The sequence below is a fragment of the Amaranthus tricolor genome, chromosome 15, assembly GCF_026212465.1.
Source record: "Amaranthus tricolor cultivar Red isolate AtriRed21 chromosome 15, ASM2621246v1, whole genome shotgun sequence".
Lineage (NCBI taxonomy): Eukaryota > Viridiplantae > Streptophyta > Magnoliopsida > Caryophyllales > Amaranthaceae > Amaranthus > Amaranthus tricolor.
Window position 1 is genome coordinate 15,719,434 of NC_080061.1, and position 16,925 is coordinate 15,736,358.

The window sequence follows — 16,925 nt, forward strand, 5'->3', positions numbered from 1 at the left end:
GACCAATACTTTATTTTTTAATTTTATCATAATTTTTAAATATGCGTAGAGGGTCAAAGTAGTAAGATAACTGAAGATTAAAGATAAAAAATATAGCAACTAATTTGAATTAGAAAAAGTAGGTTGCATATAATGAACAAAGAAATAATAATGCAAAATGCAACAAAAGAAGTCATAGGATTACTTGAGTGCACTGTCCACACGTGTGGTGGGGTGTTCTGCTACGATCTCCTGTTTTCTCCTGGTGGAGTAAACTATGAACTGTGGGATCACCAAACCTGGATGGAGGACATAAGCAGAAAACATCACAACTTCATTATAGAGAAAGAGAAACCACAAAATATAAAATTTTACTTCAGAATTTTCTTTTAATCATATACCCAAAAATCCAGGTTAGTACACAGATTCATATTTGATGTTAGTATAATTAGAGATAAAGTCCTTTACATTGTTTATATTTGATGTTAGTATGTATTCCGACTCATTCTTGTTATTTCAATTGTTGCATTTTACTTTGAACACTTACATTTTTGAACTTGTGAATACTTGACCATGGTGATGTTGACAATATATGTAGTGAAATTTCTAATTTAACGACCTCTTTCTTATTAGTAACAACAGAGCCCTTTTGAAAAACTTTAAATTCTTGTACAAAATTTTTATTTTCCTAAGTAAATATACTTATTTTATTATTAACAAACTTAACATATATTTTTTTATTAATTTTTTTCATTAATTTTTTTCATATACGAGAAAAAGAGAAGGTCATGTGCGGTCGATCACCTCGCACAGGACCCCTTGTAACAAGGGTGAGAAATTGGTGTGATAGAATATTGTTATGTTGTTATTTGCATGATAAAAAACATTGGCTAGAGAAGGTGGGTTTTTCTTTGAAGTTTGTATTTACAAAGGGTACTTAACCATTCTACCTAATTTGCACCTAATAGAGTTATATTAAAGGTAATCAGTTATTAGTTTAAACTTTTGATGTATTACCGAATAAAATTTGTGGTTGTTCAAAATTAAAAAGCCTAAAAAAGTGAGGTTATTTATTTGTTTTAGGTAGAGAATAGATATATTGATGTGTTCTAGGATGAGAATGAATTACCTGCTACAGGGATGGCTTCTTAATATACAGTTCAAATAATTAGACTATGTTTGGTTGGGTAGTTAGGTCAAATTAATTAGCCGGTGGCTTTTGTTTCCATAAAGGAAATCTACTTTTATTGATCTTTTTGCCTTTCATCATCTTTTCTTTTACATAGTGCCAAATCTTTAGTTAATTAATTTAGGATGTTTTCAGAGTTGATTCAGATTCGAGGTAGCTAGGTTATGTTTCCATGTTTGCCCTTACTTGTCAGTATAATTTTAATAGTAAAGTAGTTGCCAAACATGGTATTATCATTTTCTTAACAGCTAGGTTTTGTGGACATACATGTTGGGGATTCAGGTCAGTTACTTATCCCTTGAGCTTTAGAATGTTGTGATCAAATGCTTTAAAAAATTGCAACGCTCGTTGAGTTATGGCATTTTGCAATGATAGGAAGAAAACCTGTATTGAAGAGCTTGTTAGATAAAATATTTCCGTTGTTGCAGCTAGTGAGGAAACGACAGCGACTCATGAGAACAAATTTGGAGTTTGGAGGAACTTATGTCATCAGGCCTAAGGGAAAACACCAGGCTACTATAGTCTGGCTGCACGGAATGGGTGATAAAGGATTGAGGTAATGTTTTACAAGCCACAAGCGACAATCGGAAACAAAATTGTTGTTATTACATGGGTAATTTAACGTTGCGTGCATCCCAACCCAAGCCCGCTTAGGCAAAAGCCTTTACGGCCAGTTTAGTAGGTGGTATTAAACAGTGGTAATGGGAATGAAAACTAGTGGCATTGGGAATATATAATGTCGCGTTATAACTTTCTATTTAACTTTGTTTTCTACGTTGCAGCTGGTCTCAGCTGTTCGAGAACCTTCCCCTTCCAAATGTAAGTTCTGTTGGCCTAGTATCATATTCATAACCATCTTTTATTTGATGATCAGGAACTTATGAGCTCAAATTTGATAGTATTATAAACATGCAGATTAAATGGATTTGCCCAACTGCTCCTACTCGTCCAGTTGCACTTCTTGGGGGATTTCCTTGCACTTCTTGTAAGTACATCTTCTCAATCACTACAGCCGGCTGTTGCACTTCTATTTCTTATCTGCAGATAACAACTGAAGGAATCTATTGGTTTGATGATGTCAGGGTTTGATGCAGACGATATATCAGAAAACGCTCCAGCCAATATGGAGAGTTTAGATGCTTCAGCCACACATATTGCTAACCTTTTGTCCAGTGAACCCTCTGATGGTATGTGTTTTTGATGAATTTCCGATGTTACAAGATAGCCCAAGTCCTTTTTTATATGGGTTCTTTGTATTTTCTGTTCAACAACGAAGAAAGTTTGTCAAAGACTTGGAATTGATGTTTGAAATTCTGAATGTAGTCAAACTCGGTATTGGAGGATTCAACATGGGTGCCGCTATCGCTTTGTATTCTGTAATATGCCAAGTTTTAGGGCGATACAGTAATGGGAACCCTTATCCTATAACTCTGAGCATAGCTGTGGGACTGAGTGGGTGGCTGCCGTGTTCAAGGTTTGTAATTTTTGTAGCAAGTATTTTGAGTTTCATCAACTTGTGTTCCTACAAAATCGTAACTTTTGCAATTAATAGCTTATTAAGAACGTGGACGGAGGACTCTCAAGAAGCTGTGCTGCGTGCGGTAGATGTGCCCATTTTACTTTGTCATGGATTAGGTATTCCGGTTCCTTATTCTGCATCTTTCTTGTCACTGTGTTTTCTTCCCCTTCGCCTTTTGAATTCACCATTGTCTCAAAATGACCCAAAATTAAGCCTAAAACCGACAATAATTAACTTTTCTTTATTCACAATTTTCTATTCGCAAGAAGATTAGCGAATTTTGTACAGCTATTAACACTTCATCATGGGATGTATATCCATAATTTTTTGTCTAATCAACACCACTTCCCTTCTATTATCGAATTTTGTCAAGGAATAATAGTTTCTCTTCATTTCCCCATTTTGTTTCAGCTGATGAAGTGGTTGCTTATGGACATGGAGAGAAAGCTGTGGAGGCTCTTACTTCAATCGGATTCCAGAATATTACTTTCAGGAGCTACGAGGGGTACACTATTCTTATACTAACTTCGAAGCACATGCTAAACAATGGCATATACATGAATATATACAATATACACACTCAATAAGTGGTCTCATAATGTGGGTATGTTATGCAGGCTAGGTCATTATACAATTCCGGAAGAAACGGATGAAGTTTGCAAATGGCTAACGACAGTGTTGGATCTTGAAGGGACCCCTTCAGATTCCTAAGATAATGAAGGCAAAGCAGCAATATGTTCTTTAGTTGATACACAGATAGATGGCAATCCGATGAAGATTGTTTTAGTATATATATATATATATATATATATATATATATAAAAGAAAACATGACATAAACTTTGTATCAATAACTATTATCTGCACAATAAATATCTGGCATATTGCCCGCTTTCCTTTTTGCGCGTTCAGAAATCAACTGAACCATAGAATATCTTGCCGACTGGCGAGAACTGGTTAAGAGTTAGACTAAATGCCTTTTGAACAATGAAAAAGATTAGAGCATTAATAAATGTCACCACCGTTTGACTTTCTAAATATGAAATAGACTAAACTAATATGATATTACTTTCTAAAATCCATAATTATACAATCACAACCCTGGTTCTGATTCACACCTACAAAGGTAAATTAGAGGTACAAGACAAGTCGAGCAACACTGTCATAAAGCTCTGCTCAATCAATTCCAGAATGAAGCAATCAATCTAGTACAAAAAGATGAGCATTGAAAAGACAAATGCTGAATAATAACTGTAAGAACCTGTGATATTCACCAATTCCAGTACAAATAAAAAATTATTTTACTTCCTTTTTCTTAACCCCCCTGAAAGTATTCAATTAGAGGGAAAAAAAAATACACCCTTAAAGGGTCCGTAAAGGGAGAGACTAGAATTAGGTTACATCTCAAAGATCTCACATATACAATCAGGGCTATTATTCAGATTGTGGTGCAAACTGACTAACAATTGACACTATTTTAGTACCTGTGACCATATTGCAGCTTGTCCGCATAAGACCGAGAGTGGATCTCACAAAATAGTGTTTCCCATATCCGGAGTTCAAGAGACAAACCTTGTATTCACTAATATGTCCTGGAATGTACTGCTTATGCAAGCTGATACACATAAGACAATATAATACCTGAAGAATTAGATAAAGAAGACTATTAAGAGCACGTTAGGAACAAGTCTATAAGCATTTTCAATATTGATACAACATTAACAGTGTCAATGCTCTGTTGCCATTCCGTAGTAATATAGTGTATAAGTTGCCAAAAGCCCAAAACCAGGGAGCAAACAAAAATAGGAAACTCACCATGAATGTGTTGGGTATGATTTGGCATGATCAGGCTTCTAAAGTTATGGTTGACCTTTTGTGTCATCCCTGCCGGTTTTGGAATAAGGTGTAAGTGACGGAAACGAAGGCACAGCGCGTAATACAAATTTGCGGCTACTTCTCAGAGATTCTGAAGAGTTATTGAGATGATGTGGGGGGGAGATGCGCTTCTTATTTGGAGAGCTCATTTTCACAGATTTGACAGTGGTAGATGAGTGCTTCAGTATCTCAGGCGTGTCATCTTCAAACATGTCAGGGTCTTTGCTGCCAGCACCAAAATCTTTGAGATCAAGAGTGACCGACTGTCTACATGGTGTTATGGGTGAGCTTCGCCATCTGAGTACGCTACTAGGTGGCGGTGGGACGCATTCAGCAGAAGAATGAGGCAGTGAAACGTTCCTCGAGTTGCTATTTATCACATCAGTATCTGACGATTGCGAACAGGGTGCAAGTATGGGATCATCATCCGTCCCTACTAATTCTACTGTGTTCTCCGAAACTTTTTCGGCATGAAGAGCAACTAAATCTGTAGATTTAGTCTTTTCTAACAGGACACCATGGCATTGTGAAATTTCTGGAGACGAAGGTCTCCCTTCAGACGTCAACATATCATGATGAGAATCTAAAGTCTGCATAAATCTCCTGAAGGGTAGCCGAGATTTGGGAGCATTTTTTCTCTGACTGCATTTGAAGATGTAAACAGAGTGATTGGAAACTTCAAAAAATAACATAACTACGGACTTGTTATCTACAGCTTATAAACATCTGATTTGAACAATAATTTTGTAAGTTTATCTCGAATAAGTAAAAATCACCAGACAAACAGCAAAAACCAATTTTAGTAAGGGAAACTGGGTTTGTTATTGAAATTTTGAGAATCAGTTTCAACATGTAAAGCTATAATTCGGTTTAGTAAATTTAAGAGATGAGAACTAGGCCTCAAGGGTCAACTTTATCTTACTCTGAGCACTCTAATGCTGGTGTAACTGGCGACAAGTGAGGATAATTATGCATCCTACTGCTGGGAAAATTACTGTTGGCCATCGTTGTTCCTTCTGACATTTCAAGAGATGCTCTCTTGATCATAATTTCTCTCGCAATATTATAATCTGGAAATAGAGAGGTTCAGGATTAATATGAAGCAGATCAACTCAATGAGAATTAAACACATCACTTGTGTACATGAAGCAGGATGCAGCTAATTAAGTTACAGTTTCATTCAGGTCAATGACCATGTCTGTTAGAAACAAAAAAACTATAAGAGTAAAGTGAGAGAAGTTAACAAACACATTACAATCAGTAGACTGAACTAACATATGGAGCAAAATTTGGCAGCTAGCATAGAGAGCATTAGATGACCAGATTTGATCCAGTAGACCACTATGCAGTATTGTATAATATAGGTTTGTCTAATAGTAGGATTGACATCTTACAACGAAGGTCACAGATTTGAATCCTACTACAAGGGTCATTGGGCATAAGGTAACTAACATACATCCAAATTCCAGAAGGTTGATTTATATGTTTGCCTTCTATTTTCAATATACTCCTCCCATATGCATAATAAACGAGATTAGTTAACCCTGCCTATTCAAGCAACTGTTTACCGAACACCACAAAAAAACAACTAGTGTTTAATGGACAATTCGGGATCAATCACTGACTCTCAATACACCCTCTCAAGACAGATTCTAAACAGAATCTCAGCGAAAATGAAAACATGCCGAGTGTATAACAGAGTAGATACTGCACCTCGCACATTGATTGGACAATTTACCTCTTAAATCATAAAAACAACAGGAGGGCATCCAATCAAGAAAATTGCGTCGAGAAGCTTAATTATACTTCACCCATGAGACTGGGAGTAAATCAGGTCAAAAGAATTTCCTTCCAGGTTGGAAAATTTGACAGACGGCTCTTATAATTAACTGATAAGGTGAACCGAACCAAGTGCAAATGAAAAGCCTAACTCTGCATATTTTAACATTGCAGATATCCGGGATAACAATATACAATTGAGCTTTATCTAGGTGCATTATTAGGAGTGGGAGGAGAAAGCATTTAGTTATAAATGTTTTTGAAAAATTACCTACAATAATCTAAACTTTCTCTCGTTTCCTACGATAATTCCACCAATTGATTAACCATAAATAATCTCAACTTCTGAGTCACTTAACCAAGAATGTTGTTGCTCAATTGTTAACTTGTAATTAAAATTTAAAAAATTAAAAGAAAAAATCAACTACTCTCCATCCCTTTTCCACTGAACCTGCCAGCCCTCCATTAGCCTTTGCCATTTACCCCTCCCTCCCTTTCGCCACACACCGCCCTCCACAGTCCACAACCCATTAGCCTAAACCCGACCATTCCTTGACTCAGACTCATGCCCTGATTCTTTACCCGAACTTGGCCATTTCCTGACCCGGACTCATGCGCTAATTCTTAACCCAAACCCGAACATTCCCTGACCCAGACTCATACCTTGATTCTTCACCCGTACCCGACGCATTTCTCTTCTAAAACCCACAACAAAATCACCATTATCATCGAAAAAAATTCATCAATTAACTAATAAATCAAGAAAAATCAGACACTAAAATTGTTATTTGTAGTAGTGATATTAGTAATTGCACTAAGCTTTGGTGTGTTTTTAGATTTAAAATCATCAAAACAGAGGACTTTTCATGTAGTAGAAGATAGAAGAAGAAAATAGTGTAGTAGAAGAAAACAAGGTATGTGAATGGTAAACCTAAGGCAAAGGATATGAGAGGGCTGAGGTGGTGGGCACTAGGATTTGAGGGGTTAATTGGCTCTCAATCACCCTTTTACTAGCGAGCGTGGGCTGATAGTTTTGTTAGAGAAATAATGAGGTTACATGGGTTTCTTTCAACGATAGTGTCGGATCGTGACAAGGTTTTTATGACTATCTTATGGAGGGAAATATTTCGATTGCAACAAACTGAGTTATTGAGCAGCACAGCATATCATCCACAGGCAAATGGCCAAAGTGAAATTATGAACAAGGTGGTAGAGACGTACTTATGATGCTTTGCGAATGAGAACCTAAGAAGTGGACGGAATGGTTACATTGGGCTGAATTCAGTTATAACACCTCACCTCATCTTTCAACTCGAGTGTCTCCATTTCAGGCTTTATATGGGCGGGTGCCTCCCCATGTAGTTCGAATGGGACATCAACACACTCCAGTTGACTCTTTGAACCAGCTACAAAAAGAATGGGATGTAATGTTGGAAGAACTCCGGTTTAATATTTTGAAGACACAACAACGGATGAAGTATTATGTGGATCACTGTCACATGATTCACTAATCTCCTTGCAAATCGCGAATCAAGGAAAGTGAATTATGGTCGGTTTTGGGCTGTTTTAAAGTCATTTTCAGCGAATCGTGCATACAGAAAACGAATTAACTGGCAAATTATGTTACCACTGATACGAATAAATGACGAAAGGATGTTGCCTATCAATGAGATTGGGTTTTTATGAAATTGCACCCATATAGATAGAAAACTTTGGCTAAACGCATCAATGAGATGTTGAGTCTTCGTTCTATGGCCCATATCAAATTACTCAGCGGATTGGTAAGGTTGCTACTGGCTCTTCCTACAGATTGCCAACTACACCCAGTCTTTCACGTGTATCAGCTCAAGAGGGCAACTGGAGCACCTGATGTTGCAGTGGCTGCTCCTCCTTTGACTATGGACTTAGAATAGTTGGTCCAACCTGCTGATATACTCCAAGTTAGATAGGAGCCGTCACAGCCTAGAGAGATACTGGTTGCTTTGGAAGCTTGGATATAACCAAATCTACTTGGAAAGATGCGAATAAAATTCTTCTTGGCTTTTCTTATTTCACACCTTGAGGACAAGGTGCAACTTTTGGCAGGCGGTATTGTCATGTCCGAGACAGAGACAGAGGTGGAAGTGGAACCTAGGCTGAAGACCTATCAGAGGAGGCGTAAGAAAGACAGTGGGGAAGGGTCAGTCCAATTAAGAGGAAAAGGTGCATTATTAGGAGTGGGAGGAGAAAACATTTAGTTAAATGTTTTCTATTTTGTTTGTCATATTCTATTATTTTAGTTGTTGGGTCTTGATGCCTATATAAGCACATGTTGTATTGAATAGAGGGTGAAGAAAATTAATAAAAAGTGGGACTTAGGAGCAGTAGTGCTCGAAACTTTGATGTTCATTCTTGTGTTTCTTTCTTTCATTCTTTCTATTCTTTTTTTCTCTTTTTTCTTGAACAGTAGATTGGAGACTTGGTGTGTCTCAAGATGATGCAAAAGCAAACTATCTAATATAATAATAGCAAAACAGTCTATGGGAAAAGAACCTTGTTACTCCTATAGTCCTATTTAACTAGAGAATCTTGAAAAATCCCTTCTTCACTCTAAAGTAGAAAATACCTTTTGTAGTGTTAAACCACCCAAATTCCATCACCAACCCTTCAATCTTTCTAGCAATGAGAGTTAATATGTTGTCTAATTGTCTCCTTCACATAGTAATCTAAATTGGTCAAAACATTTGCAGAAATCTTTTCAAGTCTATACTTAAAATAATATCATATTTCCACAATTAAAATCCATGTTTTTCTTCTTTTGAGTTTGGTGCTTTAACTGTGCTTTGAAAGCATAAATTCCAGATGCTCCCTTATTCCCAAATTCGTCAAATGACATTATATTCCACCAATTTAATTCTAATGTTCCATTCATAGAAACACATCTATTGTTAATAATTTTGTTTACTTCCCCTCTCAGACCCATCTTAAAGGAATAATCATACACACTTTCTGTCAAGCATATTAATCTCTACAAAGTTCATAAAGATCAACATACATTTATTTGTGCATATTTACATGACATAAAAAGCCGTTTAACCCTATTCAATGCTCAATCATCAAAGATATTGTAGTTCCATTGAGAATTGACTAAAGGATCAACATTAATTGGAAAGATTGCATGGTCATACTAAGCACAAGAGAAAAATTACCAAACAATAATCTAATTCCTATTGCTCAAGCAACAACATTTAAGATTCAACAAACCCCTTAAAATGTCCTACAAACCCCAAGATGTTCTATATATAGCGGCTAAAATTTCGCAAGCAAGTGTTACTTACTTTGTTTTAGAAAATCCTTCACTTTAAAACTTATCTTATGTGTACACGATGCTTAGTTATTAAGCCTAGTGTATTAACTCTTTATCATATAAAAATAATGAAAGATTAAGGGGGAGTAAGGCAATTGGTTGTTGGTTCATTGTTGCCTGCTTCAATTGGCTTGTTCAACAAGTTGGTTGCATTGGCATGCTCTATTAGCTTTGTAAAGCCAACCAAATAAGACAATTGTTACCGGAGATGTCTAGTGATACACGTTGGTTGTTTGATTGTTTATTAGAGAAAAAGTGGCAACCAAAAACCAAAGAAAAAAGCTACTAAGACCAACCATTTCATTTTGGCTTATAAGTAAAAAACAATTAAAGATGGCGTAAAAAACAATTGTAAAAGTCAAGGGCTTGCACTACTAATAATTCTTACTACATTAATAATCCATAACTCATAATACACCAAACTTTTTAATGTTCTCACTAACATAATTTATTTCAGTCGCAAATTAGATGTTATACCGAGTATTCTGTCAACAACATTTCATCATTCCAATGATATTAAGTGGCTCCCACCTAGGTTAGGGTTTGGGGGGTCGGATTTACGCAAACATTAACCTTGTTATACACTTATAAGTGATAATAAAGAAGTTGTTTCCAATTGACCCTCGTAAACATTATTTGCAATTTCACATAAATAAGAGGTTCGCATGATTCAATGGATTATAATAGACTATATTAATGGATAAAGAATTCTAGGATTGGATGTATTACATGCACTAAAATAAAGTTTATAAAATAAATGAATGGTGTAAATGCATTAAATTAAAGTTAAAAGGATTAAATAAGATTATGTTTTGAAGTTTAATTTGTAAAAACTTATCACCATACAAAATATTGTAGTTGATCTGCAATAGCCCAAAAAGGATTATGTAGTAACTAATTTGGGACGTAAAGAGTACATTACTTTGACTTTGACAACATGCAAAATATATGTTGTCAAGAATAGTTTTTCAAAGCAAGAAGAAAAGAAATTAGCGCACACTGTTAAGTAAACAAATCCAATTAATATTACATCCAACAAAATGAAATGAAATAAATTAAGACAAGATTATAAGTTGGTAGCTTTTCTTCATCTTTTTCACTAATCATTAGCATGTTCTTAGTTTCTTACTATTTCCATGACAAGCCACACACATATACACCAACACATAAACAGGACTAAGAATAGGATCTAATCCAAATCAATTAAAAATAAAAATACCATAAAGGATAACAAATAAAATTGATTCTCTCATAGAGCAAAAGACAAACAAATTTGAACAACTAATTTACCTTCTTTTATTCCATATATATTTTTACATCCTTCACAGCGACATCCTTCTGAGCATCCCACATTAGCCTATTCAAGATATGATAGAGCAGAACTAGTAAATAAACAATATAGGTGTGAAGCACCAACATTTACAAAATTATAAACATAAAGACCCCAGAGAAGACAAAACCTGATAACACTCGCAATATTTTTTAAGGCACATTGATTTTTTGCAATTGCATCCTCTTTTATGCCTTGCCGAAGATGGAGTTGACAGAGTGCTCAGTTCCTGCTAAAGTTTAAGAATTACTAACGTCCAACTATCATTCAACATATCGGAAAAAAGGGAGGGGAATCACCTCAACAATAGCAGGAAAGCCTGTGATTGGCTGCACAATTTTAGGCGCAAATGCAAGTGGGTTTCTAGACTCAATTTGCTGCCTTGTCTCAATAACGGTGTCTTTGAATTCTGGTCTATTGAAGCACCCTTGGCAAGCACAAGATTCACCGCAATAAAATCCAGCAGCAAAACAATCACAATAACTGCAGTAATATCAATGAGAGCAGACAGACTATTGAACATTTTCATTTAGCACCTATAATATTTAGTGTAGCAATCAGAAATATACACCTACAGCTTTAAACATTTGGTTTTTCTGCAATTACATCGTTTGTCAGTGTCATCATCCATAGAGGTTGAACCCTTTTTCCTGAAAAAACAAAGGCAATGCGCAAGTAAAGGGTTTGACAACTACAAACTAGTATGACAAAAATTTGATGCTTACCTTTTCTTCTGAGAGCTTAGAACTGCAAGGCTAGACCCATGATTTTCAGCTCCATCCGAACTTAATTTTCTCTTGTCACATGATGAGTTAGAACTATCATCTAGCTTTACCTCTGTGGCATCATTGATTTGTTCAATAGCATCCGAATCTATAGTATTGTCAGAAGTAGGAAATAAGCAGGCCTTATGTTGATCTGTCTCCTTAGGTCTAATTGGAACTTTTTCAATTACATTGGAGTCAGTAACCGTTTCATCTGACAGGTTTTTTGCAACAAAACTCTTCTTTTCCGCTTTTACGGTAGATGATTCCTGATTACCAATTACTCTATCTGTTGATCTGGGGTAAACTACACTATTCAAATGCAACCCTATACCTAGTGGCTTGGAAATGGCAACAGTAGAAACACATGAAGCAATAGTGGGTTTGGTTGATTTTTCAGTGGATTCGTTGACAGAATCAGTGATCTGGACATTAGAAATAGGATTTAAGTAATCGGTTCCATCAGCAGGATGCTTCCTTTGACTCTCCTCAAAAAGGCAACGCCTAAGACAACCACGTTCAGAGTGACTAGTCTGTAATTTTAGCAAGTTGTAGAAAGTTAGTCCCTTTTTCATCAAGCAAATAAAATATGATTGTAACCTCAAACAATAGCGGAAAGGATGAAAAAACCAGGTAATAGAACAGCCATTTTGTAGTGAATATGTATGACATTTAAACAGAAAAACTCTCAAATGTGTAGCCAAGTTTTTAATTATACTTGAAAAGGAATGTCATACAACCACCAAAGAGATTGTAAGTATGGGGACCACAGAACACAAACCCGCCAAAATTAGGACAGCCATTCCAAACCCTTGGTCCCAATTCCCAACAATACACGAACAATGGGATGAAAGGAAAAAGAAATGGTAATGTCCCCAGACATCACGAAAAGACACCACTAGCTCATAAACAGCAACTAAAGGGCTAATGTTCAAAGACAATCGTTGAATTCTTCTCCAAACAAAGCACCCACTGACTCATGTAATGGAAAAAGAAGCATTCTAAATTCTGACACATATAAACATAAAACGCCATCCATTCAAGTTCTTCAGCACTACACAAAGTAGGGACCTCACTTCCACCTGCTTCTAACTAAAAACAAAGAGCAAACAATTTAGCTATCAAGTTTACAACAAGACAAGAATCTCATGGAATTGTTATCTAGCCCAAGTGTTAATTTAGAAAAGGAAACATAGAATAGAAAGTGGGGTAGAAAGAACTTCTAGACATATATTTAAAATTTTAACATAAAATAGATCAAACTTATTGTGCTAATGTATAGTATGTTTTTTTCATTATTTCTATTGGAGTCACACAAAAAACGAAAAATACTTCAACACATGAGACAAGGTAATGGCCAAGGTTATTAGGATCGAGATTTTACCTAGATCTTTGTAAGGTTAGGATCGAAATCGGTAGAATCGGGTCGTAGGATCGTGTGATCCTACAAATATGCATTAATGTGCTTTGGATTACTAATTCTCAATTACATTTGTCTCTTTATCTAATTTTAAGGTATAAGTAAAAATTTATTTAAATTCATCTATTATGTTTTGAAAAAAATACTTTTAATAATCACTATTAAACTGCAGATAAAGAAAAACTTAAAATGTTATAGTGGTACTGATATAATTATTTTAAATATATATATTTATACATAATTGCAATATGGATTATATGAAAATATTATATGATTAAAACTACCTATGTAGGATCAGATCTTTGGATCGTAGGATCGTAGAATCGTGTTATGATCGTACAATCTAAATTCTTAAGCTAAGTAGGATTGATTCTACCACATTACGATCCTATCTACATTCCGAGTCAGTCGCCTATATTTGGATCGTAGGATTGTAGAATCGTAGATTAGAATCGAGATTCTAAAAGCTATGCTAATGGCTAAACTTTTGTTGGTATATAGCTGGCTTAGCTGCTTTGCTTTCCCAGAGAAAACTAAACAGAAAATATTAACAATTCTTATGTTAGCTGAGGAGATGTTCAAAGTAATAATACGTTAAACTACAACATGCACATCACAAACAATCAAGCACCCTTAATTACACAAATGAGAAGGACTTGGAATATTTTGGAAGGTAAAAACAATAATTCAAAACAACACCAATACCTTAATAGATCTAATGGAATAGCAGACACATTGAGATAGAAACAGTTCGTGTCTCCTTCCAGGCTACCAGGAAAAATACACGATAGATTCATCTTAAGACGGTAATAAGCAGCAAGTAAATTTTGCAAAAAAAATTCCATGAGCTCAATCAAAATGTATAATAAGCACTTTGCAATCAAAATATAAACTGACATCAAAATGAGGCAGACATGGGCGTATAGGGTTGCAAGCTATTCCCTAGACCATTTCTTTTATGCAGTATTGAAGCAAGAATTACTCGGTCAGCTGTACAAAGCAGCATAATCAATATTATTCACCCATTTGCTCAACATATAGTCACCTCATTAATAGAATCTGCAGTTTGAGAATTTTCAAATGTATGATCCATCAACAACCTGCTCGAACACTCAGAAGATGGTAATAGATGTCGTGCTTGATTTTTGATAAGCTTAAAACTGATTTTTGACTTTGATTGTGCAGTCGTTTTACCCTTTTGCAATGCAGAAGCATCTTGACCAACAAGTTTTCCATCACCATTATCTTTTTTCTCCAAACCACCACCTTTTAGAAACGGAAAGGCACTTTCAGAATGTAAATTATGTGAAGACTCCTCCGCGCATTGCCCAGGATCAATTACAAAATCATCAACGCAACCAGAAGGGCTGCAATGTGAAATTTGTAGTAAATTCTCAGTATTGCCGGCCTTTTGATCACTATTTACCAATGGATAATTAAGTCCAGAATCTAGTTTAACTGAAAACTCCGAATCCCTTTCATCTTTCCGACAATCATCATGGTCTTGAGAAGATTTTGTACCAGAACTAGAAGATTGCAGCTTCCTGGATGCAATTAAAATCTCACTTACTTTCTGAAGCAAAATAATAATTAAATTGAAATTTAAGTATGTCAGTACAGATTTACCTGTTGATGAAACTTGTTTGTGAATTTATGCGTGGTGAAGTAAATACAAGAGGAGGTGAAGCTAGCCCAGGAAATCCTTGAACAACAGGTCCCGCCTTGACGGGTTGTATGGGGGAAAGGTTGCTAATGTAATTAAATACGGGTGAGTCCTGAAGAAACAAAAACTATGGCATATTAGATCTTCTACTAACAGTTCTAAACGTATATGTTAATGTCATACAACATTATGTCCTTCAATTAACTTCATCACAAAAGATGATAGGCAATAAATAACAGAATGTTCAAAGAAAAATTCCATAAGAGAATGTTCAACAGAGAAAAAAAAATTATGAACAATCGCAGGTCATTTTGCGATATGGATCGCTCGGGGACACGATCTGGTAGGTTATGTCACTCGATCCAATATCAACCTTAAAACGCAATCAAATAGCAAGAAAAATTGAAGAGAAAGAGGAAAAAGAGAAGAGAACAGGAAGGAGAAAAGAAAAGGAAAAGCAAAAGAGAAAAAATGAGAAAAAAAAAATACCATTAATGGGTATTGAAATCAGCATCAATGGAGAAATCGTGATTTTTCGTTGATGAAGATGAACCCAAACAGTTCAGTAGACGTCAATTTAGTTTCTTAGGGTTTTTTTTCTTTTATTTTCATACAATATAGTATGTTTTTGGGCCATTTGGCTACTAAAGTTTAAGGAAAATTTGAAAAAAATAAAATTATTTAACAATTTTATTCAAAAAATAAGTTTTGTTCAAATTTTATTCCTAAATGTTCTTGCCTTCAAACCTAAACTTGATGTATACCCGCACTTACTAACAGCGAAATGAAAGAAATGGTCAAAAATTTAGTCCAGGGTCAAGTCGCTGTTACTAACAGCGACTTAATGGTTGACTGGTCAAACTATTAAGTCGCTGTTACTAACAGCGACGTCATGCGTTCTAAATTTCTACTGAAGCTCCTTCTTCCTCATTTCACTTTACTTCGTTGAGAGGCCTAATAACCCACGAAAATCTCCCTCTTCTTTCCACCATTAAAATCAACTTCAATCCTTCAATTAATCTCATCAAATTCCAAGTTTGTACTACCAATTAGTTCCGTCATCTTACTACATTCACTTCAGGTATTTCTTTTTTCGAAAAATTTAGGGTTTATAATTGTTCATGAAGTTTCAATTAAATGCAGGTTCATAAATTTGCAAATTACTACTCCTCGGTGATCTACAGCTTATTAAGATACCTTTTTATTATAAATTTTTTAGTTTTTTTTGTTTTTTATAAGTATGTCATTTAAAGTGGTCATTTATGCTTAAACTCTATAAATATGTCAAATGTACTTGTTATTGCTATGATTTTCATAATGTGGTTGTTTGTTCATGAATTTAATGTAGAAAATGTTTAAATTTAATGTAGAGAATATTTGAATGCAAACCCTAATTTTGAACAATGTACTTGCTTTCTTATGAACTTAATGGTGATGTTGACTTTCTACGTATTGTTGTAGAAATTGCTTCATTTCGTGTGACTGTTGTATGTTTTTGGAATAGTTCAATTCGATCAAGTAATAGCAATGTTAAGTATGTTGGGGGAAGACGTAAACTGTTTGCATGCAACTCAAACATAGATTTGAATGAATTAAAACATCTTATATGCTCTAAGATTGGCATTGACACTATAAGAAGTACTGTTAATGTAAGATTTAAGTACAATATGAATGGAGAATTGTTAGCTCTTCTGGTTGAGGATGAGGAGGCTATAGATGCAATGTGGGAGTATTCAAAGTCTACCTCTATTCCTTCTTTAGAGTTATATGTAGAAGAGGTACCCCTAGGGAATCAAGATGTCAATGTTGTATAAACAAATGCATTCCTGAATGTAACTTCTTCTGGTCCTTCTCATACGCCCTTCCCTACCCAAGAAACCCAAAATCCCATTATGCCATCTTCCTCTTCTCCTTCTAATGAACCCAATCAACTTCAAATTCAAGTCTCAAATGATGATACTTTTAACTTAGAAGATACAAATGAGCCTTGGGGTGATGTTAATAGTGAGAGTAATGAATTCGTTGAAGCTCATTCTGAGGACGATGTGGGTGTTGACGAGG

At 35.3% G+C, this 16,925-nt stretch overlaps 2 protein-coding genes across 8 annotated transcripts; one reads left to right on the forward strand and one right to left on the reverse strand.

Annotated features, from left to right (window-relative positions):
• Positions 1-230: 230 nt before the first annotated feature.
• Positions 231-3,601, forward strand: LOC130800922 (uncharacterized). Of its 4 annotated transcripts, none has more exons than XM_057664666.1 (9): positions 231-392; positions 1,597-1,724; positions 1,951-1,987; positions 2,084-2,153; positions 2,251-2,355; positions 2,492-2,642; positions 2,721-2,803; positions 3,099-3,192; positions 3,305-3,601. In XM_057664666.1, exons 2-9 carry the CDS (start codon positions 1,621-1,623, stop codon positions 3,396-3,398), a joined length of 738 nt encoding a protein of 245 aa, XP_057520649.1. In that variant the 5' UTR covers positions 231-392; positions 1,597-1,620; the 3' UTR covers positions 3,399-3,601. The 4 variants fall into 4 exon arrangements, with proteins under 4 accessions (XP_057520649.1, XP_057520646.1, XP_057520648.1 ...); XM_057664665.1 differs by lacking the exon at positions 231-392 and adding an exon at positions 1,075-1,450; XM_057664663.1 differs by lacking the exon at positions 231-392 and having other exon boundaries at positions 439-1,724.
• Positions 3,602-3,752: 151 nt separating this feature from the next.
• Positions 3,753-15,472, reverse strand: LOC130800921 (protein tesmin/TSO1-like CXC 2). Of its 4 annotated transcripts, none has more exons than XM_057664658.1 (11): positions 15,354-15,472; positions 14,828-14,976; positions 14,247-14,745; positions 11,743-12,314; positions 11,593-11,667; positions 11,317-11,500; positions 11,148-11,249; positions 10,978-11,044; positions 5,485-5,632; positions 4,503-5,204; positions 3,753-4,328 (listed from the first exon to the last, which is right to left on the reverse strand). In XM_057664658.1, exons 1-10 carry the CDS (start codon positions 15,354-15,356, stop codon positions 4,547-4,549), a joined length of 2,457 nt encoding a protein of 818 aa, XP_057520641.1. In that variant the 5' UTR covers positions 15,357-15,472; the 3' UTR covers positions 3,753-4,328; positions 4,503-4,546. The 4 variants fall into 4 exon arrangements, with proteins under 4 accessions (XP_057520641.1, XP_057520642.1, XP_057520644.1 ...); XM_057664659.1 differs by having other exon boundaries at positions 3,753-4,302; positions 15,354-15,451; XM_057664661.1 differs by having other exon boundaries at positions 3,753-4,302; positions 11,148-11,246; positions 15,354-15,450.
• Between the last annotated feature and the right edge of the window lie 1,453 nt (positions 15,473-16,925).

Excerpts from the sequence above, each read along its gene's own strand:
- LOC130800922 (XM_057664663.1), top strand. The coding sequence starts at position 1,537 with ATGATAGGAAGAAAACCTGTATTGAAGAGCTTGTTAGATAAAATATTT. Across the intron at positions 2,154-2,250 it reads GGGATTTCCTTGCACTTCTT|GGTTTGATGCAGACGATATA; the intron begins GTAAGTACATCT and ends TGATGATGTCAG. Across the intron at positions 2,804-3,098 it reads TTTACTTTGTCATGGATTAG|CTGATGAAGTGGTTGCTTAT; the intron begins GTATTCCGGTTC and ends ATTTTGTTTCAG.
- LOC130800921 (XM_057664658.1), bottom strand. Across the intron at positions 5,633-10,977 it reads TATATATGGAATAAAAGAAG|ATTATAATATTGCGAGAGAA; the intron begins GTAAATTAGTTG and ends CTCTATTTCCAG. Across the intron at positions 5,205-5,484 it reads CCAGCATTAGAGTGCTCAGA|TCAGAGAAAAAATGCTCCCA; the intron begins GTAAGATAAAGT and ends CTTCAAATGCAG.